The sequence below is a fragment of the Macaca thibetana genome, chromosome 1 (genome assembly GCF_024542745.1).
Source record: "Macaca thibetana thibetana isolate TM-01 chromosome 1, ASM2454274v1, whole genome shotgun sequence".
In the NCBI taxonomy this organism is placed as follows: Eukaryota; Metazoa; Chordata; class Mammalia; order Primates; family Cercopithecidae; genus Macaca; species Macaca thibetana.
In genome coordinates, this window is record NC_065578.1 from 206,060,960 (window position 1) to 206,082,023 (window position 21,064).

At 46.4% G+C, this 21,064-nt stretch overlaps 1 protein-coding gene, 2 long non-coding RNA genes and 1 other non-coding gene across 8 annotated transcripts in view; 3 read left to right on the plus strand and 1 right to left on the minus strand.

Moving 5' to 3' along the window:
• Positions 1-1,171: 1,171 nt before the first annotated feature.
• LOC126942668 (uncharacterized) lies at positions 1,172-12,618 on the plus strand. The gene is made up of 3 exons (XR_007721601.1): positions 1,172-1,572; positions 4,985-5,146; positions 12,541-12,618. It is a non-coding gene; the product is annotated as an uncharacterized LOC126942668 (long non-coding RNA).
• On the plus strand, positions 4,336-4,464 carry LOC126945084 (U8 small nucleolar RNA). The gene has a single exon (XR_007722288.1). It is a non-coding gene; the product is annotated as a U8 small nucleolar RNA (small nucleolar RNA).
• A 2,442-nt stretch (positions 12,619-15,060) lies between the features above and the next one.
• IRF2BP2 (interferon regulatory factor 2 binding protein 2) lies at positions 15,061-20,975 on the minus strand. Of its 2 annotated transcripts, none has more exons than XM_050769928.1 (2): positions 19,241-20,975; positions 15,061-18,643 (listed from the first exon to the last, which is right to left on the minus strand). In XM_050769928.1, the coding sequence occupies exons 1-2, from the start codon at positions 20,286-20,288 to the stop codon at positions 17,928-17,930; spliced, it is 1,764 nt and encodes a 587-aa protein (XP_050625885.1). In that variant the 5' UTR covers positions 20,289-20,975; the 3' UTR covers positions 15,061-17,927. The 2 variants fall into 2 exon arrangements, with proteins under 2 accessions (XP_050625885.1, XP_050625894.1); XM_050769937.1 differs by having other exon boundaries at positions 19,289-20,333.
• Positions 20,055-21,064, plus strand: part of LOC126942628 (uncharacterized) — a 42,658-nt gene continuing 41,648 nt past the window's right edge. For all 4 annotated transcript variants that reach the window (XR_007721589.1, XR_007721592.1, XR_007721590.1 and 1 more), the window contains exon 1: positions 20,055-20,185. This is a non-coding gene — a long non-coding RNA (uncharacterized LOC126942628). The remainder of the gene's footprint in view (positions 20,186-21,064) is intronic.

Here is a 21,064-nt window from a genome sequence, read left to right on the forward strand (position 1 = left end):
TTAGAATTATGTACCTGTTGAGATAGCAACGCCCTTGTTTAATCCCAGCAATGCTTGGTTCCCAAATGCCTCTCTCACTCGCCCCGAGTGATACTGGAGCCACAAAAACCTCAGCTGTTTTTTTTTGTTTTTGTTTTTGTTTTTTTTCTCGTAGTCTTCCTCAGTTCCAACGTGGTACGCAGGTACCTGGCGTGTGTCTGCTTAGACAGTGGATGGCCCTTGTTCAAAGACTGATGGGAACACCTAGTGTAGGAAGCGGCGCCCGGGCCGCCCACACCAACAGGCCGCGCGCTCCCGTCTCACTGTGCGCGAGGAACCGGTGTGCTTTTCCGTGAGGCTGCATCGCCCTCCCTCCCTTGGCTTTCTGGGTGACGTGCCTGTGCCAGAGACTGCAGTGGCAGAACAGTAAAGAGGGAAGAGGCCTAGACAGAGGACGGGGTGGAGGAGGCATTTTACAACTTGTTAAGATGTGAGTCTTCCCACCTCAGCTGTTGGTTTTTTAAACAAAAACAAACTACAGATCAAAATCTCAAAGACAACCCCCTCTTCTGGGCTGCCCCAGCTTGTCTCTAAGCCACCTTCCTCCTTCGTTCTTTGTCCCTGCCAAGCCACTAATCAGAACAGCGTGAATCATGCACCTCAGCTCTGGGTGGCTCCCAGCAACACCCCAAATCCCGCAGTTGTAAAGCCAGCTGCTAGGAGTTTAATCCTGTTGAGGTGAGCGCTCCCTCAGGATCAGAGGGAGGAGCAAACAGATCAGGGACAAGCGCATCTGAAGTGAGCACATGTCCACCAGCCACAACCCCACTCCGCCATGATGTACTGATACTGCTCTGGTATCCACGCAGGGAGCACCCTTCTTTCCAGGCAGCCCTGCTTTGGAGGCTGATGTGGAGTGCTAAGTTCATCTCCCAGCATCTAGTCCATTCCTCAGCCACTCTGCAGCAACCATTTATTGTGGTGGGACTGATCCTATTCCCAATCGCAGGGAAAGACTCCTAACTAGATGCCAGTCAGGGAAATCCCATCTCCTTGCCCTGGGATTGGTTAGGGAATGGGCAGACCTGAGCCAATCAGAGCAGAGTTTTTCCTTGCCCACTATGATGATGTTGAGACTGAGCCAATCAGAGGGAAGCTTGGGACTTGTTCTGGAAGGAATGCTCTGCCCTCTTTCCTCTTGGATGTGAGAGAAAGTGCATCATCTTGTAAGCAGGAGGGAAGGCTGCCTAAAGATAGTATCAACACAGCGAAGGCACAGATACAGAATCAGAGAGAGAAGAAGCTTAAACCTTAAGCAAGTCAGAGCCAGGGCCTACCTGACTGTAGATTTTATTAGTTTCCAGAGCCATTAAGTTCCTAAAGTTTAAGCCTATTTGAGTAGGATTTTCTGTGATTTTGCCCTTGAAAGCATCACAACGGGTAGAGGCATCATCATCTGGCGAGGCCAAGGGAGAAGGAAAAGGAAACTTGGAAAATGGCCATGATGGTTAATGCTATGTGTCAACTTGGCTAGGCTATGTGCCCGGTTGGCCAAACACCAGTCTAGATGTTTCCTTGAAAGTATTTTAAAATGTGAGTAATATTTAGATCAGTAGACTTCAAGTAAAGCAAATTACCTTCCATAATGTAGATGGGCCTCATCCAATCAACTGAAGACCTTAAAAACAAAGACTGAGGTTTCCCAAAGAGAAGGAACAGGACCTCAAGTTTACAGCATAAATGTCCTGCTTGAGTTTCTAGCCTGCAGATTTCAGACTGAGGACTACAGCATGAACTCCACAACAAAATTCCAGCATGCTGGTCTGCTCTACAGATGTTAGGCTTTCCAGCCTCCACAATCACATCAGCCAATTCCTTCAACTCGGTCTCTCTCTTTCTCTATCCTATTGGTTCTGTTTATTAGTCAGGTTCTGGAGAGCCCTGACTTATAAGTCAGTGACACCAAACTTGTTTACTAAGAAGGGACAGGCACTGGTTCAACTGATTTGGTGGCAAAATCTGATTTGGGAGATGATGGGCCGGGATGAGGTGCAGCATCCTAAGCTCCAAGAGTCTCAGACACAGTCCAGAAAATGGTCGGCATCATGGAGCCCAATATGAGGTAGGAGAGACCCAACAGGAAGGCACGGTATGGTGACAGAGAACCTGGACAGAACGCCATCCCCTAGGAGATGCTGGGAAGAAAACCAGGCAAGCAGCAGAATCCTCTTCACTGCACTGGGGCTTATGGTAGATCTCCAGTCCTAGAAGAGACCTAAGGTTGTGGGGACAGGGCAACCAAACAGAGCTTAGTCATGGGCCAAGGCACAGTCCTGTCCCATGGACTTGCCCAATATGGGCCCAGAGAGGGAAGAAGTAGCTGAGAGGTGTGATCTAGGGGCCTGGAGCCACCTAGAAGCCTTTCCTAAGGACAATAGCCCTGGGGCAGGGAAGGAAACCCAGGGAGCCCCATGGGAACTCAGAGTTACAAGATGATCTTGAGACTGGGAGAGGCCCCTCAAAAGTCCACTTCATGCTTGGGTCAGCCTGGGGACTGGGGCGGATGTGAGCCTTCATGGTGGGACCTGGGAGCCCAAAGCAAAGGAGTTTCAGTGTCTCTTTCTGTGCGAACCCCTCCCCCTTGCTGCCTCTCTCCTGGCAGAGTGACTGTATCTGCCCCTATGGTGTCTTATAAATGCTTTTATTATGGCTCAAGGAAGACAAAGCAGGTAGGCCATAGCTCCCACCTTAGCAATCTTACATTGAATCCTGGCCACACATTGAAATGAGACACTCATTTGTATAGGCCCCCAATTAGTAGCGGAGGTATTTCCAATCTCTGTCAGATATACCCAAAGGAACCAGCCTCCTTCTGTTTTTATATTCAGACTTGAATATAGTGGCCTTCCTATGGGGACTAAAGTAAAGGGCAGCTAGCCTAGCAGGTCTTCCCAGCTTTGCTAGGAGGAAGGTTATGGTATCCTCTGGTGCCTTTGACCTCCTGGCTCCTACTGTGGACCTCATGGCAAATTTGAGCAGAGCATTTCTGCAAGGCAGTGCAGAAACGTGACCCACTGACTTATAACTGCACCAAAAGCCATGAGAACCACCTCACAAAAAAGGCGGCATCCTCAGGACGAGCTTAGGATTTGGAAGAATTGTGTTCGATACATATTTCAGGTGGTCAGAGAAGAGTTCATCAGTAGTCTTGATATTTGTAAAAATGTTGTGTAAGAAAAGCAGATTCCCAACTTCATCACTAAAGCAAAGTTCGGGTAGAAAATCCCAAGTTAGGCAATAAAAGTCAGCATTTTCATGTTACTTAAGAGTTTGCAGAGCATTTTCATGCTCATAATTCTATAATATAAGCATTAGTGTTCCCTCCATAGCTAGGGTGTGAGGAGTGATAAATACATTTAGTTAATTTAGCATAAAACTGACCTTTGTCCTTGCTGCTAGGGAGAGACAGCACCAAAACTAAAGCAGCCTTAAAATTCTCCAAACCAACCTCTCTCTGGCTCCTAAAACATGGTGTCCTTTCTTGCTTCTCTTCCCCACAGCCAAAAAGGGACCAGAGCTCCCCACAGTGGGGCTCGTAGGAGCCTGAACAGAGCACAGGCATGCAGACTTGCAACTGAAGACTTAGAGCAGAGTCTGCAGAGCATGAGCAGGACAAAGGACCAGCAATCTATTACCTCTGAAAGTGGTGGGGATGGGTTTCACTGAGTAGGGATCTGGAGAGGGGTCTCAGAAGCTTGAGGGTGTTAAATAAGCATTTAAAGAAGATTGGCCAGGCGCTGTGGTTCACACCTGTAATCCCAGCACTTCGGGAGGCTGAGGCAGGTGGACTGCTTGAGTTCAGGAGTTCGAGACCAGCCTGGGCAACATGGCGAAACTCTGTCTCTACTAAAAATACAAAACTTAGCTGGGTGTGGTGGCATGTGCCTATGGGCCCAGCTACTCAGGAGGCTGAGGCTGGAGAATCGCTTAAACCCAGGAGGTGGAGGTTGCTGAGCCATGATCATGCCACTGCACTCCAGCCTGGGCAACAGAGCGAGTCTCCATCTGGTTAAAAAAAAAAAAAGAATACTGTCAGAGGAACTCTATCCACAGAAGACCTGAGTGGGAAGACTGTGTGAGAGGAAGAGCAGGTGAGGTTAAGTCACCCTCCCAGAACTCTGATGCTTCCTGCTTTGGGATAAATAATAAGACCTCACATTTATTAAATCACAGACTCAAGGAGACTTTGCACATTGCGTCATTTAACCCTCACAATGAATTTAAGAAACAGGTACTATTATTATTCCCATCCTACAGATGAGGAGACAGGTTTAGAGACATCAAAGAACTTATCCATTGTCAGGTGGGATAATCCTTACCTCTGTTTGGAGGACAGTATTAGGACATGATGATTGGAGTCACATGATATGATTAATATCTGCTGCATAATCAGGACTCACAACACCCTGATTGCTCCTATCTGATTCTTCCTGACAATCTCTTAAAGAACAAAACGTATTTCCAAGGACACACAGCTAGCTATGGTGGAGCTGGGATTTGAAGGCAGTCCTGCCTTTAACCATGACACTGTCCTATGTCCACTTAGAATCTTTCAAAAAAAAAAAGAACTGCTGCTAACATGCTCCTAAGAGCACCCAAGGAGCTGCTAAGTGAGTCTTGCCCTCCCCCTACCGCCCTCTGTCTCCTCCCATGCCAGAAGATGGAAGACCACAGTGACTGATCAGATGGCAGCAGCACCCGCCTGTGACCCAGCAATCAGAACCAAGTCCCACCACTGCTGCAGGCTCAGCCTGAGCAAAGCGGTCACCATCCTATGCCACAAGGAGAACTGCTTCCTGCCTACTTCCTCCTGCTTTATCTTAAATCCCCCGAAACTCTGCACCTGTAAAAGCATCTCAAGACACATCACCCTTCTGATTGGGACTCTGATGTGGTTAGTTACCATACGCCCTCTGACTGCTTCTTTCTGGTTTTTTTGATCCAGGTCTGTCTGTGTGGACCCTGTGTCCTGGCTGAACAGCATTTGTGGGGTCCCTGTGCTTGCTCAGCATCCCAAAGCCCCTCATATTCCTCTGAGCTCTGCTCTTCCTCTATCCTGTCTGGTCAACCCACCTCATGGCTGCTACCCTCAGCATTCTCTCCCAAGGTAGGCTGATGGGGTTTCTATTGTATCTTATAAATACATTGTTATGGCTCTTTTCTTATTTTCTATTACTTTTCACCATATTTCCCTTGTTGAGGTTAGAAACTAAATTTATTCCTTTAACAAATATTTATAGCACACATGATCATGACAGGTGGCTGTACTAGTCTGTTCTCTCCTTGCTACAAAGAACCACCTGAGACAGGATAATTTATAAAGAAAAGAGGTTTAATTGGCTCACAGTTCTGCAGGCTGTACAGGCAGCATGGCTGGGGAGGCCTCAGGAAACTTAGAATCACAGCAGAAGGCAAAGAGGAAGCAGGCATGTCTTACGTGGTAGGAGCATGAGGAAGAGAGATACAAGGGGGAGGTGCTACACACTTTCAAACAACCAGATCTCGTGAGAACTTTATCACGAGAACAGCAAGGGGGATGGTGCTAAACCATCAGAAACCATCCCCCATGATCCAATCACCTCCCACCAGGCCGCACATCCAACACTGGGAATTACAATTCAACATGAGATTTAGGTGGGGACACAGAGCCATACCATATCAGTAGGGGTCACTTTGCCTTTCCTCACAGAGTTTACACTCTATGGCAGCAGTCCCCAACCTTTTTGGCACCAGGGACTGGTTTCATGGAAGACAGTGTCTCCATGGACCTGATAGGGAAGGGGTTAATGGTTTGGGGATGAAACTGTTCCACCTCAGATCATCAGGCATTAGATTCTCATAAGGAGTGTGCAACCCAGATCCTTTGCATGTGCAGTTCACAATAGGGTTCATGCTTCCATGAGAATCTAATGCCGTGGCTGATCTGACAGGAGGTGGCGCTCAGGAGGTAATGCTCGCTCACTGGCCGCTGACCTCCTGCTGTATGGCCTGGTTCCTAACAGGCCATGGACCCATATGGGGCTGCACCCTGGGGATTGGGGATCCCTGCTCTACCGCATGCAGGGCCTAGGATCTGGGGAGAAAAAAACTTATAAATTAGTAAATAATACATAACATCTGATGAGGCAAAGTACTAGGAAGAAAAATAAAAGAGGAACAGAGACTATAGAATGTGAAGTAGCTTAGCATGGATAATTTTATATAGTGCATAAAATATATTACGGTAGCTGAATAATGGCCTCCCAAGATGTGTCTGTTCTAATCTTCTGAACCTGTGAATATATGAAGTCACATGGTAAAAGGGACTTTGCAGATGTAATTAAATTCACCATTTTGAGATGAGATTATCCTAGAACTGCTTAGCTGGGCCCCATATAATTACAAGGATCCTCGTAAGGAGGCAGGAAGAGCAGTGATGATGGAAGCAGGAAGCTGAGTGATGCAAGGAAGGGACCACAAGCCCAGGAATGCAGGTGGCCTCTACAAGCTGAAAAGGCAAGGAAGTGGCATCTCCCCTGAAGCCTCCCGAGGAAACCAGCCCTGCCGACATCTTAATTTTAGATCATGGCATCCAGAACTGTAAGATAATCATTTGGTGTACTTTTAATCCATAAGTTTGTGGGATGTTGTTATAGGAGCAAGAGGATGCTAATAGAGGGTGGTCAGGGAAGATCAGGGGACTGATCAGGGAAGATCACTGAACAGGGGACATTGGCATAGAGACCTGAAGGAAATGAGGGAATGCATACATCTATGCATACATCTGAGGGAAGAGCATTCCAAGCAGAGAAGAGCAAATGCAAAGGCCATGAGGTGGGAGCATGCTCAGCAAGGTCAAGGAATACCAGGAAGCTGGCGTGGCTGGCATGAACAAGGACAGGAGCCATGTCTGGGAGGTAGCATGGCCTTGATGCACATTGTAAAGACTTTGGATTTGACTCTGAAGGAGACAGAAAGGCACCAAAAGGTTTTGAGCAAAGGAGAAACAAGATCAGATGAATATTTTTAAGGTTTATTCTGGCTATTGAACTGAGAATAAGTTGCAGAGGACAAGGAGAAACTGGAAGGACAGTCTGGAAGACTCTGCAACACCCTAGACAAGAGATGATGGCGGCGTCTAGTAAGGAGTGAGATGTGGTCAGATTCTGAATACATTTTGAAGGTAGAGCCAAGAGGATTTGCTGATAGACTGGGTGGAGAGTGGCTGAGAAAAAAATCCAAGTCAAAGACCACTCTAAGGTCGGTCTATGGCTCAAATAACTAGAAGATGGAACTGCCATTTTATAAAACGGGAAAGACTGGAAGGAGACTGTGGTGCGGTGGTGTGGGGAGGGTGGGAGGGAGATCAGAAGTTCAACTTCTGACGTATAAATGAGAGATGTCAATTAGATATTCAAGCGAACAACTGAGTAGGTAGCTGGATATATAAGGCTGGCACTCAAGGACGAAGGTTTAGGCTAGAGAAATAAAACTGAAAGTCAGCATATAATGTTATTTCAAAACCATAAGTCTGGATGAGATTGCAGGGAGTAAGTGTAGACAGAGAGAGGGAAAAAAAAAACCATCTGAGGACGAAGCTTAGGGGCACTCCAAGTGAGATAATGAGGAAGCAGTGAAAGAACAGCCAGTGAGGTGGCAGAATGAAGAAAGTGGTTTCTGGAAGCAAACTGAACATACTGTTTCTTAATACCTTTATATTTAAGGTCAGAGAGAGGTGGAGCTGGAAGTTAAGAGTAAGCAGTCTGACCCCAGAGGTCATGTTATTTACCATGAGATGTATGTGTAGAGTGAAAGAGCAAGTGAACCAATGAACGAATAAGTGAATGAATGAATGGCTATGACCAGATGTTGGTTCCTTCATGTAATTTTTCCTCTCCAGTCTCTCAACTCTTGCACATGCCATCTCTTTTCCTTTTCAATTTATTTGTTTATTTAACAATAAATATTGTTATTTATTTTAAAGTGTTTGTAGACATGGTGTCTCACTATGTTGCCCAGGCTGGTCTCAAGTGATCCTCCCACCTTGGCCTTCCAAATTGCTAGGATTACAGGTGGGAACCACCATGTCCAGCGTCTTTTCCTTCTTAACTGCTTACAATTCATCTTGTTCATGAAGAGTTTCAACCTAATTCCATCCATGTCCTCAACCCCTCAGCAAACATGGCCTAGATGAAAGATCTCTGGCTTGGTCTGGTCATTGCTTGAGACTCAGCTCAGCCAGTATTTGTTACTGAGACCTTGAATCAGTTCATTCCAGTGCTACACATTTGTGGTGACAAACCCAACTCTTCATGACCTCTGAAGACTTACTCATGAATCCAGTGGCTCCTGTGTAAAGAAATATGATTTACAAGAAAATTAAAGGATTTTTTTTTCACAAACACGTTTTTATCAAGGTCAAAATCCAATGAAGATGCTCTTATTTCCCATTATACATCACTTTTATTGATTCCTTATTTAAATAAATCTTAACAAAAATGAAATATGTTCAAACATATTTTCAACCCACTCACCCCCAGCTGCTACCAGTCACACAAATACCATCCTCACTTTTAAAGTCATAAATGGAGTGAGGTAGGACCATTTTGGTGGTTCATAGGCAGGCTGAGCTTTGAGTAAATGAATCTGAGCATAGGGTGTTTCATATTCTTTCTTTGTGATATTTTAATTTTAGTTCCAATAAAACTATACATCCTCCAAGGTGATGATAACTTCGGGAATCTTTTGGTACTGCGATTGAAACCCAGTGAGTACTCTAGGTACAAGATTCTGGCCTGAGACAATGCATTTTCTGTGATGACAGCAGGGGGAGCCCCTTCTCTCCAGTGTTTCAAAGCGATTTGCTATTATTCTGTTTAATATAATAACTGAAAGTCTCTATTTTGGGTGGTAGGCACTCATTGTGCCAATCACCTAATGATGCCCTGTATGACAGCACCTTCTCATGTCTCATTGATAAATGAAAAACCAGAAACCTGTCATAGAGGTTACCTCATTTGATATTTTAGCCCCCTTTGAGTCAAGTACAACATATATATACATATATACACACACACATATATACACACACATATGTATACGTGTGTATATATACATGTCTATGTATATACATACGTGTGGATATATATGTGTGTGTGTATATATATATTTTTTAGATGGAGTCTCGCTTTGTCGCCCAGGATGGAGTGCAGTGTGGCGATCTCAGCTCATTGCAACCTTCGCTTCCCAGATTCAGGAGACTCTCTTGCCTCAGCCTCCCAAGTAGCTGGGATTACAGGCATGCACCACGGCGCCCAGCTAATTTTTGTATATTTAGTAGAGACAGGGTTTCAGTATGTTGGCCAGGCTGGCCTCAAACTCCCGACCTCAGGTGATCTGCCCGCCTCGGCCTCCCAAAGTCCTGCAATTACAGGCGTGAGCCACTGTGCCTGGGCTCTATTGTTTTTAATAATTGCAAAACAGACACAAAACTTAACTGAATTACCTGAGATGACTGCACAAGGCCCAAGAACATCTGGAGATTTCCTGACCTTTATTCTAGTGGTTTTATCTGGGGGCAGAACTGGACAATTCTGAGGTGTTTTCAGAGAACCCTGAATTTGCATCTCTCAGCATAGTTTCCTCTCAAAGGTCTTTGTGAAGGAGCAGAGCCACTGAAATTGCATTGCTGCTGTGTCAAGACAGTCACAGGAAAAGAGCAAGAATAATTTCCTAGGAATTGCATTTCAACCCGAAAAAGCTTCCAGATTCCTCAGTAACATATATAAAGAGTAGACTGTATTGCACGATTTCCATCTCAAGCTTCTAAATGGTTTTTGTGCCTATTATCTAGAAAGAAAAATATGTTGGTGAAGGAAGTCTTTGGGGTAGGGTTGTGTCTAGGAATTCACAAGCCTGAAGCAAGGCTTTATTTTTTTTAGCCTCCTATCCATTCACCCGTTCATTCACTTTTAAACAAAACTATTATACAATACTTAATCCACAATCTAGTTGCTACTTCTGGTAGCCAGCACCCTGCCCCCCCCAACTCCAAAGGTGGTGATGGAGAAACAGTTTAATGTCAGTTTTTAAAGTGACAGGGGTCATGTTGTTCATTTTTTGAGAAAATACTGCAGAGTATTAAAGGGAATAATTAATAAAAATCAGCAGTAAACTAATTCGGTAGAACCTCAGTGCACAACAATGCTATGATCAAAGAAAAATTTTTTTCTTAAAATTTAAATAAAAGTTTCTTGATGGAAAGTAAACTGATTCCAGGCAGTCAGTTGTTACAGTACTCTGGGCAGTTCCCATAGGGGCATGTCCTGAGGTTTGCTTAATAAATACATTTTTATTAGCATGCACCATCCATTAGTGCTAACACAGATGCTTCTTAAACATGCGTGTTTACTTCACCAGCACGGAACATTTGGCTTATTATAGCTACAGCCAAAAAAAAAAAAAAAAAAAAAAGGCAGCATCATGATTTCCAAAAAGGGAGTGACATTTGATTTGGGGCAGCTCTTGTCATGCGCCATCTCCAACTTGGAAAATCCACCCAGTACAGCCCGGCCAGTCGGGGACCCTTGCAGGCGGCAGCCAGGGCTGCTGCTGACGCGCGTTTGATCTTTTCTGGGCTACCGAGGGTTCGCCACACCCCTGCTCTGGCGCGCACGTTCCTCGCTCGGCCTCGCCCAGCAGGAGCCAGACCTTTTACTTTATTTGGTTCACCACGCGGTCTCCGCTCCAAAGAGCGCGCCGGCGGCGGCGGCGCACGCGGGCCCTCGCGCGCACTCGCACATTCTTCCCCGGGAACGCGGGTGGGGGGCGCGGGGAGGTGGCCGGGCCCGGGCCGCGGTAGCTCTAATTATAGCCTGGCAGCTGGCGCGCGGGCTCGGCCTGGCGCTCGGAGCCAGGACAGGGCGGCGGGGCGGGGCGAAGCGCACGGGGCCGTTTCCCGTTTCCGGGCCCGCGCCCCGCCCCGTCCCGTCCCGTCCCATCGGGTCCAGTCCGGCCCCGCCCGGGGTCGCGGGGTTCCACGTGCGCAGAGCCGGGCGCGCGGAAACTGCGCTGCTCCGGCCCGGGAAAAGTTCTAGAATAGAGGCGCGGCGCAAGTCAGGGGGCCGCCTTGGAAACCGCAGCAAGGGCTCCTCGTGGGCTCCAGGCTGTTGGAGAGTGAGGGAGCCTCCTCCCCTTTCCTTCCCGTGGAGTAAACAGGGCTTGCCAGGGCTGGATTCTTTCTTCCATTTAAAAAGTGCCATTCTGAACAGCGATACAAAGTGAAAAAATAAATTTTTTAAAAAAGAAAGGAAAAGCTACAATTTGACCACTCTGACCAGCCTCCTTGTTCCAACTGGCCTCTTGATTTGTATAAAGATGATGGGGTCTGGCGGCCCCTTTGATGCATGAGTTGCACGCTGGGCATAATGAACTTATTGTGCGAAAGCACTTTGGACTTCGGACTGTGTTCCTATGTCAGAATTTTACTGTGGTTTGTAAGATAAACTGGAAGGAAACAAACTCATAGTTAACTCTTGTCAATACGTGTCTTGAACCAAGCAAAGTGACATTTCCTACCTGTGGCTTTGACTTTAAGCTGCACAAAAGGTAGGAGCTAGCCTCTCAGCTGTTCAGAGCCTAGAATGAGATGCCTGCTTAGTAGGTGTTAAATAATAACAGCAACAACCCATATGGTGCTTATTAGGAGAATAGTATTACAAAACTTCTCTAATGACTGTGACCCTCCTGTGAAATTCTGATTTCAATTGTATATGGGGTACAATAAATCTTTATCTTTTATCACCAGAAAAGCTAATTGAACTGCTGTTTGCAGGCAGAAATAACAAAATGGGGGTAATGGGCTCTCAGCCTGGGCTAAGGCTCTCAACAGCTTTTTTCTGTTTTGCAGCTCACACATATAGTCGGCTCAGGCAGATGGCCCAAGCCAAGCCTGTGCCAAAGAAATGCTGATTTAGTCTGACCCAGACAATCTCTACTCCCACATGTCACTTCTCTGCAGAACTCTTACTAGTATGGCAAATACTTTAAAAATCATACAATAAGGCAAAAGCTCAGTAATTTGAGGTTCACTTTTAATAAACTCTTTCCATGCATTAAAATAAATTGAGGTCCTTAGCTCTGGCGAAATGTTGTTTCTAGGTTTTTAATTCCACCCCCCTACCCCACCCGCCCCAGACATAAATAGCCACATACGCAATTCAAAGTACTCTATTTGAACTAGTATAGGAAAGATGTTTTCTATAATATTGCAGATAAATTTGCAATGACTTAAATATTTATCTGCTTAAGTTGCTGAGTGCCTCCACAACAAAACCGAACTCAATTTTTGGTGCCTGATGGGCATCTGAATGTTACCTGATGGTGATGATATACTTAGAAATACTAATTGCTAAGTAAAAGTGGTAAGTGATGTGATCTACAGATTATGTAATGTAGTTCATTTCCCCCAAAATGTAAACTATATTTAGAAATATTCAAATGTGACATTATTACCCTATACAGGATGTCTTATCTCAGCATCAAGGGCGTCTGCAGAGCTGCTGGAGGAGGCTCTTTGGATTACGCAATCTAACTTCTGAAAGCCCATTCAAAGGATGAGAGCAACCGGTGCGTTGAAGCTCTCAATTTAAACTAGGAATCCTGTAGTCTAGTCTCTAGACTTATCTGACCTAGGCAGAAATCATCTCCCAGAGGCTTTTCATGGCTGATTCTGTGATATTTTACTTGCATTAAAGATTTATTATTCCATGTTTTGAGTTAGTGTGAGTCATACAGTGCTATTCTATTTTCCAAATAAATGTTTGTCTTACAGAAGAAACTTTATACCATTTTAATAGGGTTGTTTTACAAGGAAATTTTACTCAGTTGGTTTTTGGATTAAAAATAAAAGAACAGCTTTTAAGATACTATGTCTAAATGATTCTCAATAATGATCTGTGGTATAGTTACTTTTTGCCCTAAAATACCTTTTCTGTGGGTTGTATGGATTGTTTTATGTTGTGCCAGGCAGATGTGCACAATTTTCTGATAAAAACCAGTACAAACACAGACTTTGTATTCTATAATCTTTTAAAGAGGCAAGTTACACTCCAAATCAACAAATCAGAGAGCTGTTTCCAATCAAGCATTTTAGGTTAAGTTGTATTGACACGGGGAGGGAGCAGATGACACAGTAATGAGTTAAAACAATGTTCACTGTTAAATTAGGTATCAATTAATAACTAGGGGTAGTGTGGGTATCCCTGACAAATTATGGATTTATCTGAGGATTAATGGAGGAATCCACAGATAATCCATAAATCTACTCATTTTCTAGCTAACCTCTTAACGAGTAATTTATAAATTGTCTATTTGTGTGCCTTTTAAGTTACAGTGAGGGGTTCACACATATTAAGGAAAATGCAGGCTGTCAACAGAAACAGCCAACAAGAGATCTAGATAGTTTGTAATCTGGAAAGTCACACCTGTAATTTTTATTTGATTGTAGTACTATTGCTGTCAGAGGCCTAACCAGTGGCACTGAAAGAGTTAAAACACCCCCGATTTCTAGAACCCCAGATGATAAATTGGGTAAATATGTATTCCATTCATTGGTGCATCTGACCTTGGTCTGTGACAGAGGAAAGGCGTGTCTTCTCATACTGTTCCCTACGAACAAAAGGCAAGCAAATGAGGGTGACTCAGGACTTCTCATGGCCTACACACAACTGAACATTTTTCTGAATGATTCCACGTATACACTTAGGAATCAGGAAGAGAAACATTTTACTCTTCACTAACCAAATAAAACCATCTATAAATCATATGCAAAACAACTTTGAGTAAAGAGGGACTTAAAAGTCTAGGAATTAAAAAAGGATTTCCATAGTTTCCTTTTAACTCTCCCTCAACTCCCCTTTGGGGAATAAACAAAGACATCTGCCACATCAAGAGTCCGGTTTGTTTTCTTAACTGAAAACGAAATGCAGTCATTAAAGTGTATCTTTGGGAAGAGGTTTTGAAATGTTGAAAATTACTTCTACAAGCTGCACTATTTTCAATTTCATTAAAAATAAAATTTAGCACTTTTGTTTAAAAAAACTGAAGTTCATCCTATTTCTTTTAACTAGTTATTACATGAAAAATTGTTTTTTATTATCTGTAACTTGCTAAGAATATGGTTTCTTGAAAATGACCTTAATAGCCTACTAATAATGAAAAACTATTAAAATATATATAGTGATGGGCCCCCCTCCTAGTCACTGGACCACCCCTAGTGTAAATATATTCAAGTACACATTCACTGTTGCTGTTTAATTTAAAACATATAGTAGTAACTCTATGTATATCCTAGCCTCAAACTCTTTATAAGTTTCACAACTTCCTTTCATAGAGAAGTCTGCCAAGCCGTTAATCAATAAAAAGAGTAAAAGCTGCAACATCTAGGAAATGTCTTACTATATGAGAGTAGCCAGTAAAATGTGTCTCCGTGCTTTCTACCTTTTATCTCTATTTATAAATTTAGGTTTCAGGATATCAATAAAGCTCATACATGGATTTGGCTTTTTTCATTCCTAAGCTTTCCAAAGTATAAGGCTTTGCTTTTTTTTTTTTTTTTTTTTTTAAATCCGTTTTGTCTTTAGTGCATTTCCTATGGCCCAAGGTAGCTGTTTTATTCCAAAGCTTTCCAAAGAGCAGCTCCAGGCCTTGACAGTCTTTTCAGTGTCGTCACTATCTTCTCCTTCCAATCTACTATTGCAGAATGGCTGGTTCTGCTGCTAGTTGAAAAATAAACAAATGCTTTCTAGCTGTACTTTGTTCAGCTCTTTCATCTGTGTCCCCTATCCAGTTGCCCTTTCCCCAGTCCCTGGCACTTCTTTTTTATACCATCAGTTGCCTTTTTGTTCCATGTCTTTTATCTCCTGAAGTTCAGGCAAACCCCAACCCCAAACCCACACATCCTTTAGTCACATTGCCATTAGTGATTAAAACAATAGCCATTCTAAGCTTGCTTTAGAAAATTAAAAAAGGCCTCAGAAAATGTTCAGTGCTCCCAATTTTATTTTTATTTAATGCTAAAAGTTAAAGAAAAAAAGGTACTGTAAATCTGACAAATGACAGAATTCAGGTGATATTTCCATAGCGTGATTTTAAAATATAATAATGTTGATATCTGAAATTACACTCACTTCAGTTGACATGAGTTTCATCATATATAGAAAAAGTATCACCTTCAACTTAAAAAAAGTAAAGGTTAAAAGGTGGCACACTTTTAAAATACTTGGTGGCCAAGGGAAGGTATATAGTAAAAGTTGTAAACCATGTGTATGTTCTCATAACTTTAAATGTGAGGCCACATAAAAGACAGTACATCTGTTAAATTCTATAAATTGTTAAAGCAAAAAAGGGAAAGCTTCAACACCCCATCCCCTTATATTTTGAGTATTAAAAGCATAGCTGAAATATTAGGATTTGAAATCTGATACTGCCCATGTACAGTAAGTAGCTTTCTGACATTTTTATCCAGCTGTGGAGAATCTCTGCACTGTCATCAGGTACAACAAAAGATCAAACCCACGTCCCAATGTTAACTTTTTAACTTAAAAGAATGCCAGAAAACCCAGATCAACACTTTCCAGCTATGAGCCTTCCACAAAGGCCACCCAAGGGCCAGTCAGACTCGTGCAGCTCTTATTTCTTAATAGTAGTAACCACAATACACAGCTCTTTAAAGCTGTTCATATTCTTCCCCCATTAAACACCAGTACAGAGAAACCACAGGTTGCCCTTCCCACAGCTGGACAGACTTATCCAAAACAGCAGGATGGTTCTCTATTAATCTTTTTGGAACGCGTATCTGTATTAAGATTGCAAAACATACAGATAGCTACCACAAATTAGGTCAAATGACTGATGAAGTTGTAACATCTATGAGGTCAAATTCCAGTTATAATAAAGTGCCTAGATACACATTTATACAACAGATCATAATAGCTGATTTCTTTACAAATGTCTTTATGGGCATGTAAAATTGACTCTGCATTTCTGCATGTGTGCATTCACATAAGAGAGACCAGTCTGAACTGAGTCATATATACTCCAATTTGAAAAAAAAAAGTGTAACTGGTTAATCATGCAAGTCTGTTTGTAATATAACAATGACTGGTAACATGAATTCTCGCACAGTAGTAATAATAGATGCACTCATTAAAAACACTATGAAAAAATACTGTATTTGGTGCAGTATCTGATTTTCAAGTGTTAGTAACTTGACCATTAAAAAATATTTTGAACAATTTAAAAAGGAAAGACAAACATATAGCTAAAAAAGAATCCAAAGTTGGTAAAAATCTGTATTTTCAAATGAAAATAGAAGCTAGGCTGTGAATCATACACATAAATTCTAGACCTTGAAGCCATAATTCAGCCTAATTATAAGGCCAAGTTACAAACACCTGAACATAAGGATTTAAGTGTTCCTGTCAATGTTAAATCATAACAGCACAAAAGAAAAACCAGTATCACTGTGAGACAACTATTTCTAATAATTGATGATTTATTGGTTTTAAAAAAATCATTTTACTGATGCAAAATAGTGATCAAAAGAAATTAGTTTACAAAAAGACTTCTAAAAATATTTTGAGAGGTGGGGCCTATTATATAAAACCCTTAATTTCTTTAATTTCCACTAGTTTATCATTTTTTTCCAGAACAGTATTATTCACTTGGTATTTCAAACACATGTAAGAAGGAAATTACAGGTTTCCTCCACCCACATTTGGGCTGTCACTGATATGCCCAAGGGCAGTCCTGGCAGCACCACGCGGCTGTTACTGTCATTGTACCATACTGTATTCAGCACTCACTAGAAACAGGGTATAGGTGATAGTATCAACAGCAATAGCACTACAGGTAAATGATAAACAAAACAGAAACAAAACCAATCCCACAATCTCCAAGTTCACCTGGACTGTAACTTCTCTTGCAACTCTTTCAAAATAAAGGACAACAGCAACAACAAACAGACCTCTAGGGTGTTTAAAAAGATGAAGTGGCGCTGCAGAGCTGGGCGCTGCTCAAAGATGGCAGTGCCATCTTGTACACACCACCATCCATTATAACCGCCTTCCATCACTGGAATTGTGTCTTATGTAACCAACTAGCATGCAGCATTGTAATCTTACAACTGATCACGTGGACAGTGAACAGCGGTCAACTTTGTCTTTAAAAAAAAAAAAAAAAAAAAAAAAAACCCCAAAAGACCACACAATCCTGAAAATTTCCCAGCAGCACTCTCAGTCATCAGTTATCTCAGGAACTGAACTTTTGAACAAAACAGAGATTCAAAATCTACTTTCCTACTCCTCTGAGGACAATGCTTCAGGGTAAACTGGTATTTCCCAGTGGCATGCCCACTTGACAACATGCCCGTTCACTCATTTCCTTTCCTTCTCCACCACTTGGCCTCCGGCCTGAGAAAGGGGCCAGCAATAAGGAATGACAGACAGTAAGGCAATCTTACAATGTCAGAAAATGTATTTGGCTTTTTTTTTCTTTTTAAAATAAGTGCATACAAATACAGCTAGAAGCATTTCTGATTTGCCAAGTGCTCTAAAAAAGCAGCGCAAGTCACAGCCTACATAGAACGGTAACTGTCACCAGGATAATAAAGCACAAAGATATGCTAATAACGTTAACAAAAGAAAAAAATGCCTTTATAAGTACATACCTTTTGTCGTCAAAAAAAAATATAGAAACACAATGTATTCAAAAAAAATCAAAATTATACAGCCATGTTTATGAAGTCTACATTTCCCTTGTCTTGGATATATATATATATGGAGATATATATATACAATTCAAGCAGTTTTAATTAAGGGTAATCATTGGGTTTTTCTGAAACCGGAAAGTCACGAGTCTCTCTCTTTTTTCACTTTCACATCTCCAGCAAGGATGGTTGCAATTTCCCCTTGCATAAAGGCCCAGGGGACATTGGAGCCCACAAGAGGGCATTTTTCCCCACTGGGACAATAGACCTCTCCACTAGCTCCCTGCTGTTTGATGCTTTGTCTGGAGCAAGGGAAGCAGAACTTGTGCGAAGGGACGGACGGGCACTGCACAAAATGGGTGTCCTCCAGCCGCTCGTGGCAGAGGGTGCAGCACAGCGGGGCACTGGCTGCCAGAGAGGAGTCCGGGAGGCTGGCAGGGTGCACTGGCTCCAGTCCTCCTGTGTTGCCTGCTCCCTGGCCCCCCACCTCTCTGGGGCCCAGCCTTCTTTGGTTCATAGAGGACGGAGAGGGCGGACTGTTGCTATTCCTCCTGGTAGTGGAGTGAACCTGGTTGGCATCTTTTGAGGCATGACTGCCCCCTGCATTGTCTGCTACTAAGATCAGGGCTGCCATGGGGGACTGGCCATTCTGGGCCGCTTCAGGCGGTGTGGTCCGGTTGGAATGAGGTGAGGCAGTGGGTGGTGGCGGAGACACAAAAGAGGATGTAGGAGTCATGGGGATCTTGAGCCCTTCTGTGGATGTGGACAGCCACGGCTGGGCCTCTCCATTGATCTTAGGGGGCCCGACTTCACCTTCTGGTTCTGGAGAGGGCTTCCTTTTCCTTGCTGTTCTTGCAACTGGAAACACAAAGAAATAAAAGGAAAAAGGAAACATAAATGGCGGTGCACTGAAAGGGATCCTTCCCTTCCTAACCCGAAACAAAACTCGTTACAGAATTCCTCCTCTCTAAAAGCACAGACGGAAAACCCTCCTACAAGTTTCAGGTGCACATACACGCAACTTGAAACATTTAGGCGTGTGGGGTTCCGAGGCAGTAGACTGAAAATAAAACGGAGCCACTGAAAATGGCAGGCTTGTAACTGCCTGTTTTTACACATGCACAAAAGTACCCTAGTTTGCACTGGGCATGTGACTGCTAATGTCCCCCAATAGGTTAAAAGGTGACTAGTGCCCTCATGCTCCCATCCAAGAATGTGCTGGGAAAGGAAAACCCCGTGTCAGAGCGTATCAGCCCAGTCTGACTCATCTCTGTTATGCTGCTTCAGCACATGAACACGTTGCCACTAAGCACTGGTTCCGCCTCAGGCAGATCAGGAAGTGGGGTGTTTGTTGTTTCTGAGCTGGGGTAAAATGGTGAATCGAAAGAACCACCCCTCCTCTGCTCTCCGTCCCCTTTTCTCCCCTAGAACCCCTCACTTCACAGCCGCCCCTACCTGCTTTAGACCCGTTGGCCCCGTTGGCCTCGAAACCCAACAACCTGCCTGCAGTCAGGGCCGGCTCCTTCTTAAACTTGCTCTCGAAGGGCCCCGAGTGGCCGTGCTGGTGCAGCGCCAGCAGCGTGTCGCGCACGGTCTTGGGCCTGTTGACCCAGTCCTGCTCTCCAGACCCGCGGCTCTTGCCCGCACCTTCCGCGCTCAGCTCGGCGGCCCCGGCCGCGGTGGACAGGCTGTCCGCCGGGCCCCGGTGCGCAGGCGGCGGCGGTTGCTTCTCCTTGGCTGCCGCCTCGCGCTGCTCGTGCTCCACGGCCGCGCTGCTCGACACGGATGCCGGCCGCTTGTGGGCGCCCAGGTCGGTGGGCTGCGCGGAGCCCAGGCTGGCGGCCGCGGTTCCGGACACCGCGGCTAAGGAGGCGGCAGCGCGGCCGCCGAGGCCGAGCGCGGTGGGCAGCGGCGTGGCCGAGCCGTTCATGAGCGGCACCAGGGTGGGCGGCACCGCGTGGCCGCGCCGCGGGTTCGGGCTCTGGCGATTCAACTCGGGAGGCTCCTCTAGCTTGGAGAAGCCGTTGGGCACCAAGATGCCGTTCACGGGCGGCGGCTGCGGCGTCGGCGGCTGGGCCAGGCTCGCGGCCGGACGACTGCCGCCGAAGTCAGAGCCGAGGCGCGGGGGCCGCTCGGCCGCGGCCGCCAGGGGGTAGCGCTCCAGGGCCTGCGGCGCGCGCGGGGCCGCCTCGGGGCCGCCGTGGCCGAGCTGCTGCTGCTGCTGCAAGAGGATGTCCTTGGCCGAGAGCGGCGGCGGCTTGGCGGCGGCCGGGGCCGCGGCGCCGGGCGGAGAGCGACCCTCCGGGAAGCAGCCGTGCGCCCGCTTGAGCTGCCGCGCTGTCTCGATGACGAACTCGACGCGGTCGGCGCCCTCGTAGTTGACGCAGCCGCGGCACACAGGTTCGGTGAAGTCCCAGATCATGGCCCAGGGCATGCGGGGCAGATCACACAGGTAGCACGACTGCCGCCGGGACGCGGCCGCCACCGCCACCGCCGCGGCCATGTCCGAGGAGCCCGCGGCGCCGGAGGAGGAGGAGGAGGAGGGGGCGCCGCCGCCGCCCCCCACCGGCACCACGCGCGCCCTCCTCCCCCCCCAACCCCGCGTCTCCCCCACCAGCGGCGGCGGCGGCCGCAAAGGCGGCGGCGGCGGCGGCAAAGCCCGCGAAGGCTCGGCGCCCGCGCAGCGCCCCCGGTGCACGAGGGGCGGCGGGCGCGAGGCGAGGGGCTGCAGCCGCGGCAGCAGTTCCCCCCGGCCGGCGCGGGCGCGGGCGGGCGGGCGCGGTGCGGCGGTGCGGCGGTGCGGCGGGCGCGGCGGCGGGGGCTCGGCTGGAGCCGCGGCGGGCCTCCAGACCGGGGCGAAGACGGGCCGCGCGGGCGCGGGGGAGCGCAGCAGGTCGCGGCGGCGGCCGGCACAGAGTACGGGGCGGGGGGCGGGGAGGCCGGGGGGGCAGGGGGCGGGGGGCGGCCGCCGGGGCAGGCTCAGCCCGAGCGGCGGGGCATGCCGCGCCGGGGCGGCGGCGGCTGGGCGGCGTGGAGCTCGGGTGCGGCGCAGGCCCCGGGTCGCTCCGCCGCTCTCTCACAGCTCCTGGCGTCGCCGCTCTCCAGCGCCAGCGTCAGCGGCCAGCCCGCCTCAGCTCTGCCGCCGCCACCGTCGCTGCTGCTGCTGCCGCCGCGGCCGCTCCACTTCTACAGACTTGATTCTTCGACAGTCTCGCACAGCGCCTGCGCGGGCCCCCTCCCCTCGGGCGCGTGCCCGCCCTCCCGCGCGCGCGCTCCCCT

Bases quoted from the DNA above. Each gene is read 5' to 3' on its own strand.
- IRF2BP2 (XM_050769928.1), bottom strand. From the start codon at position 20,288: ATGGCCGCGGCGGTGGCGGTGGCGGCCGCGTCCCGGCGGCAGTCGTGC. The intron at 18,644-19,240 runs GTAGGGGCGGCT...TTGTGTTTCCAG, and splicing joins GGCCAACGGGTCTAAAGCAG to TTGCAAGAACAGCAAGGAAA.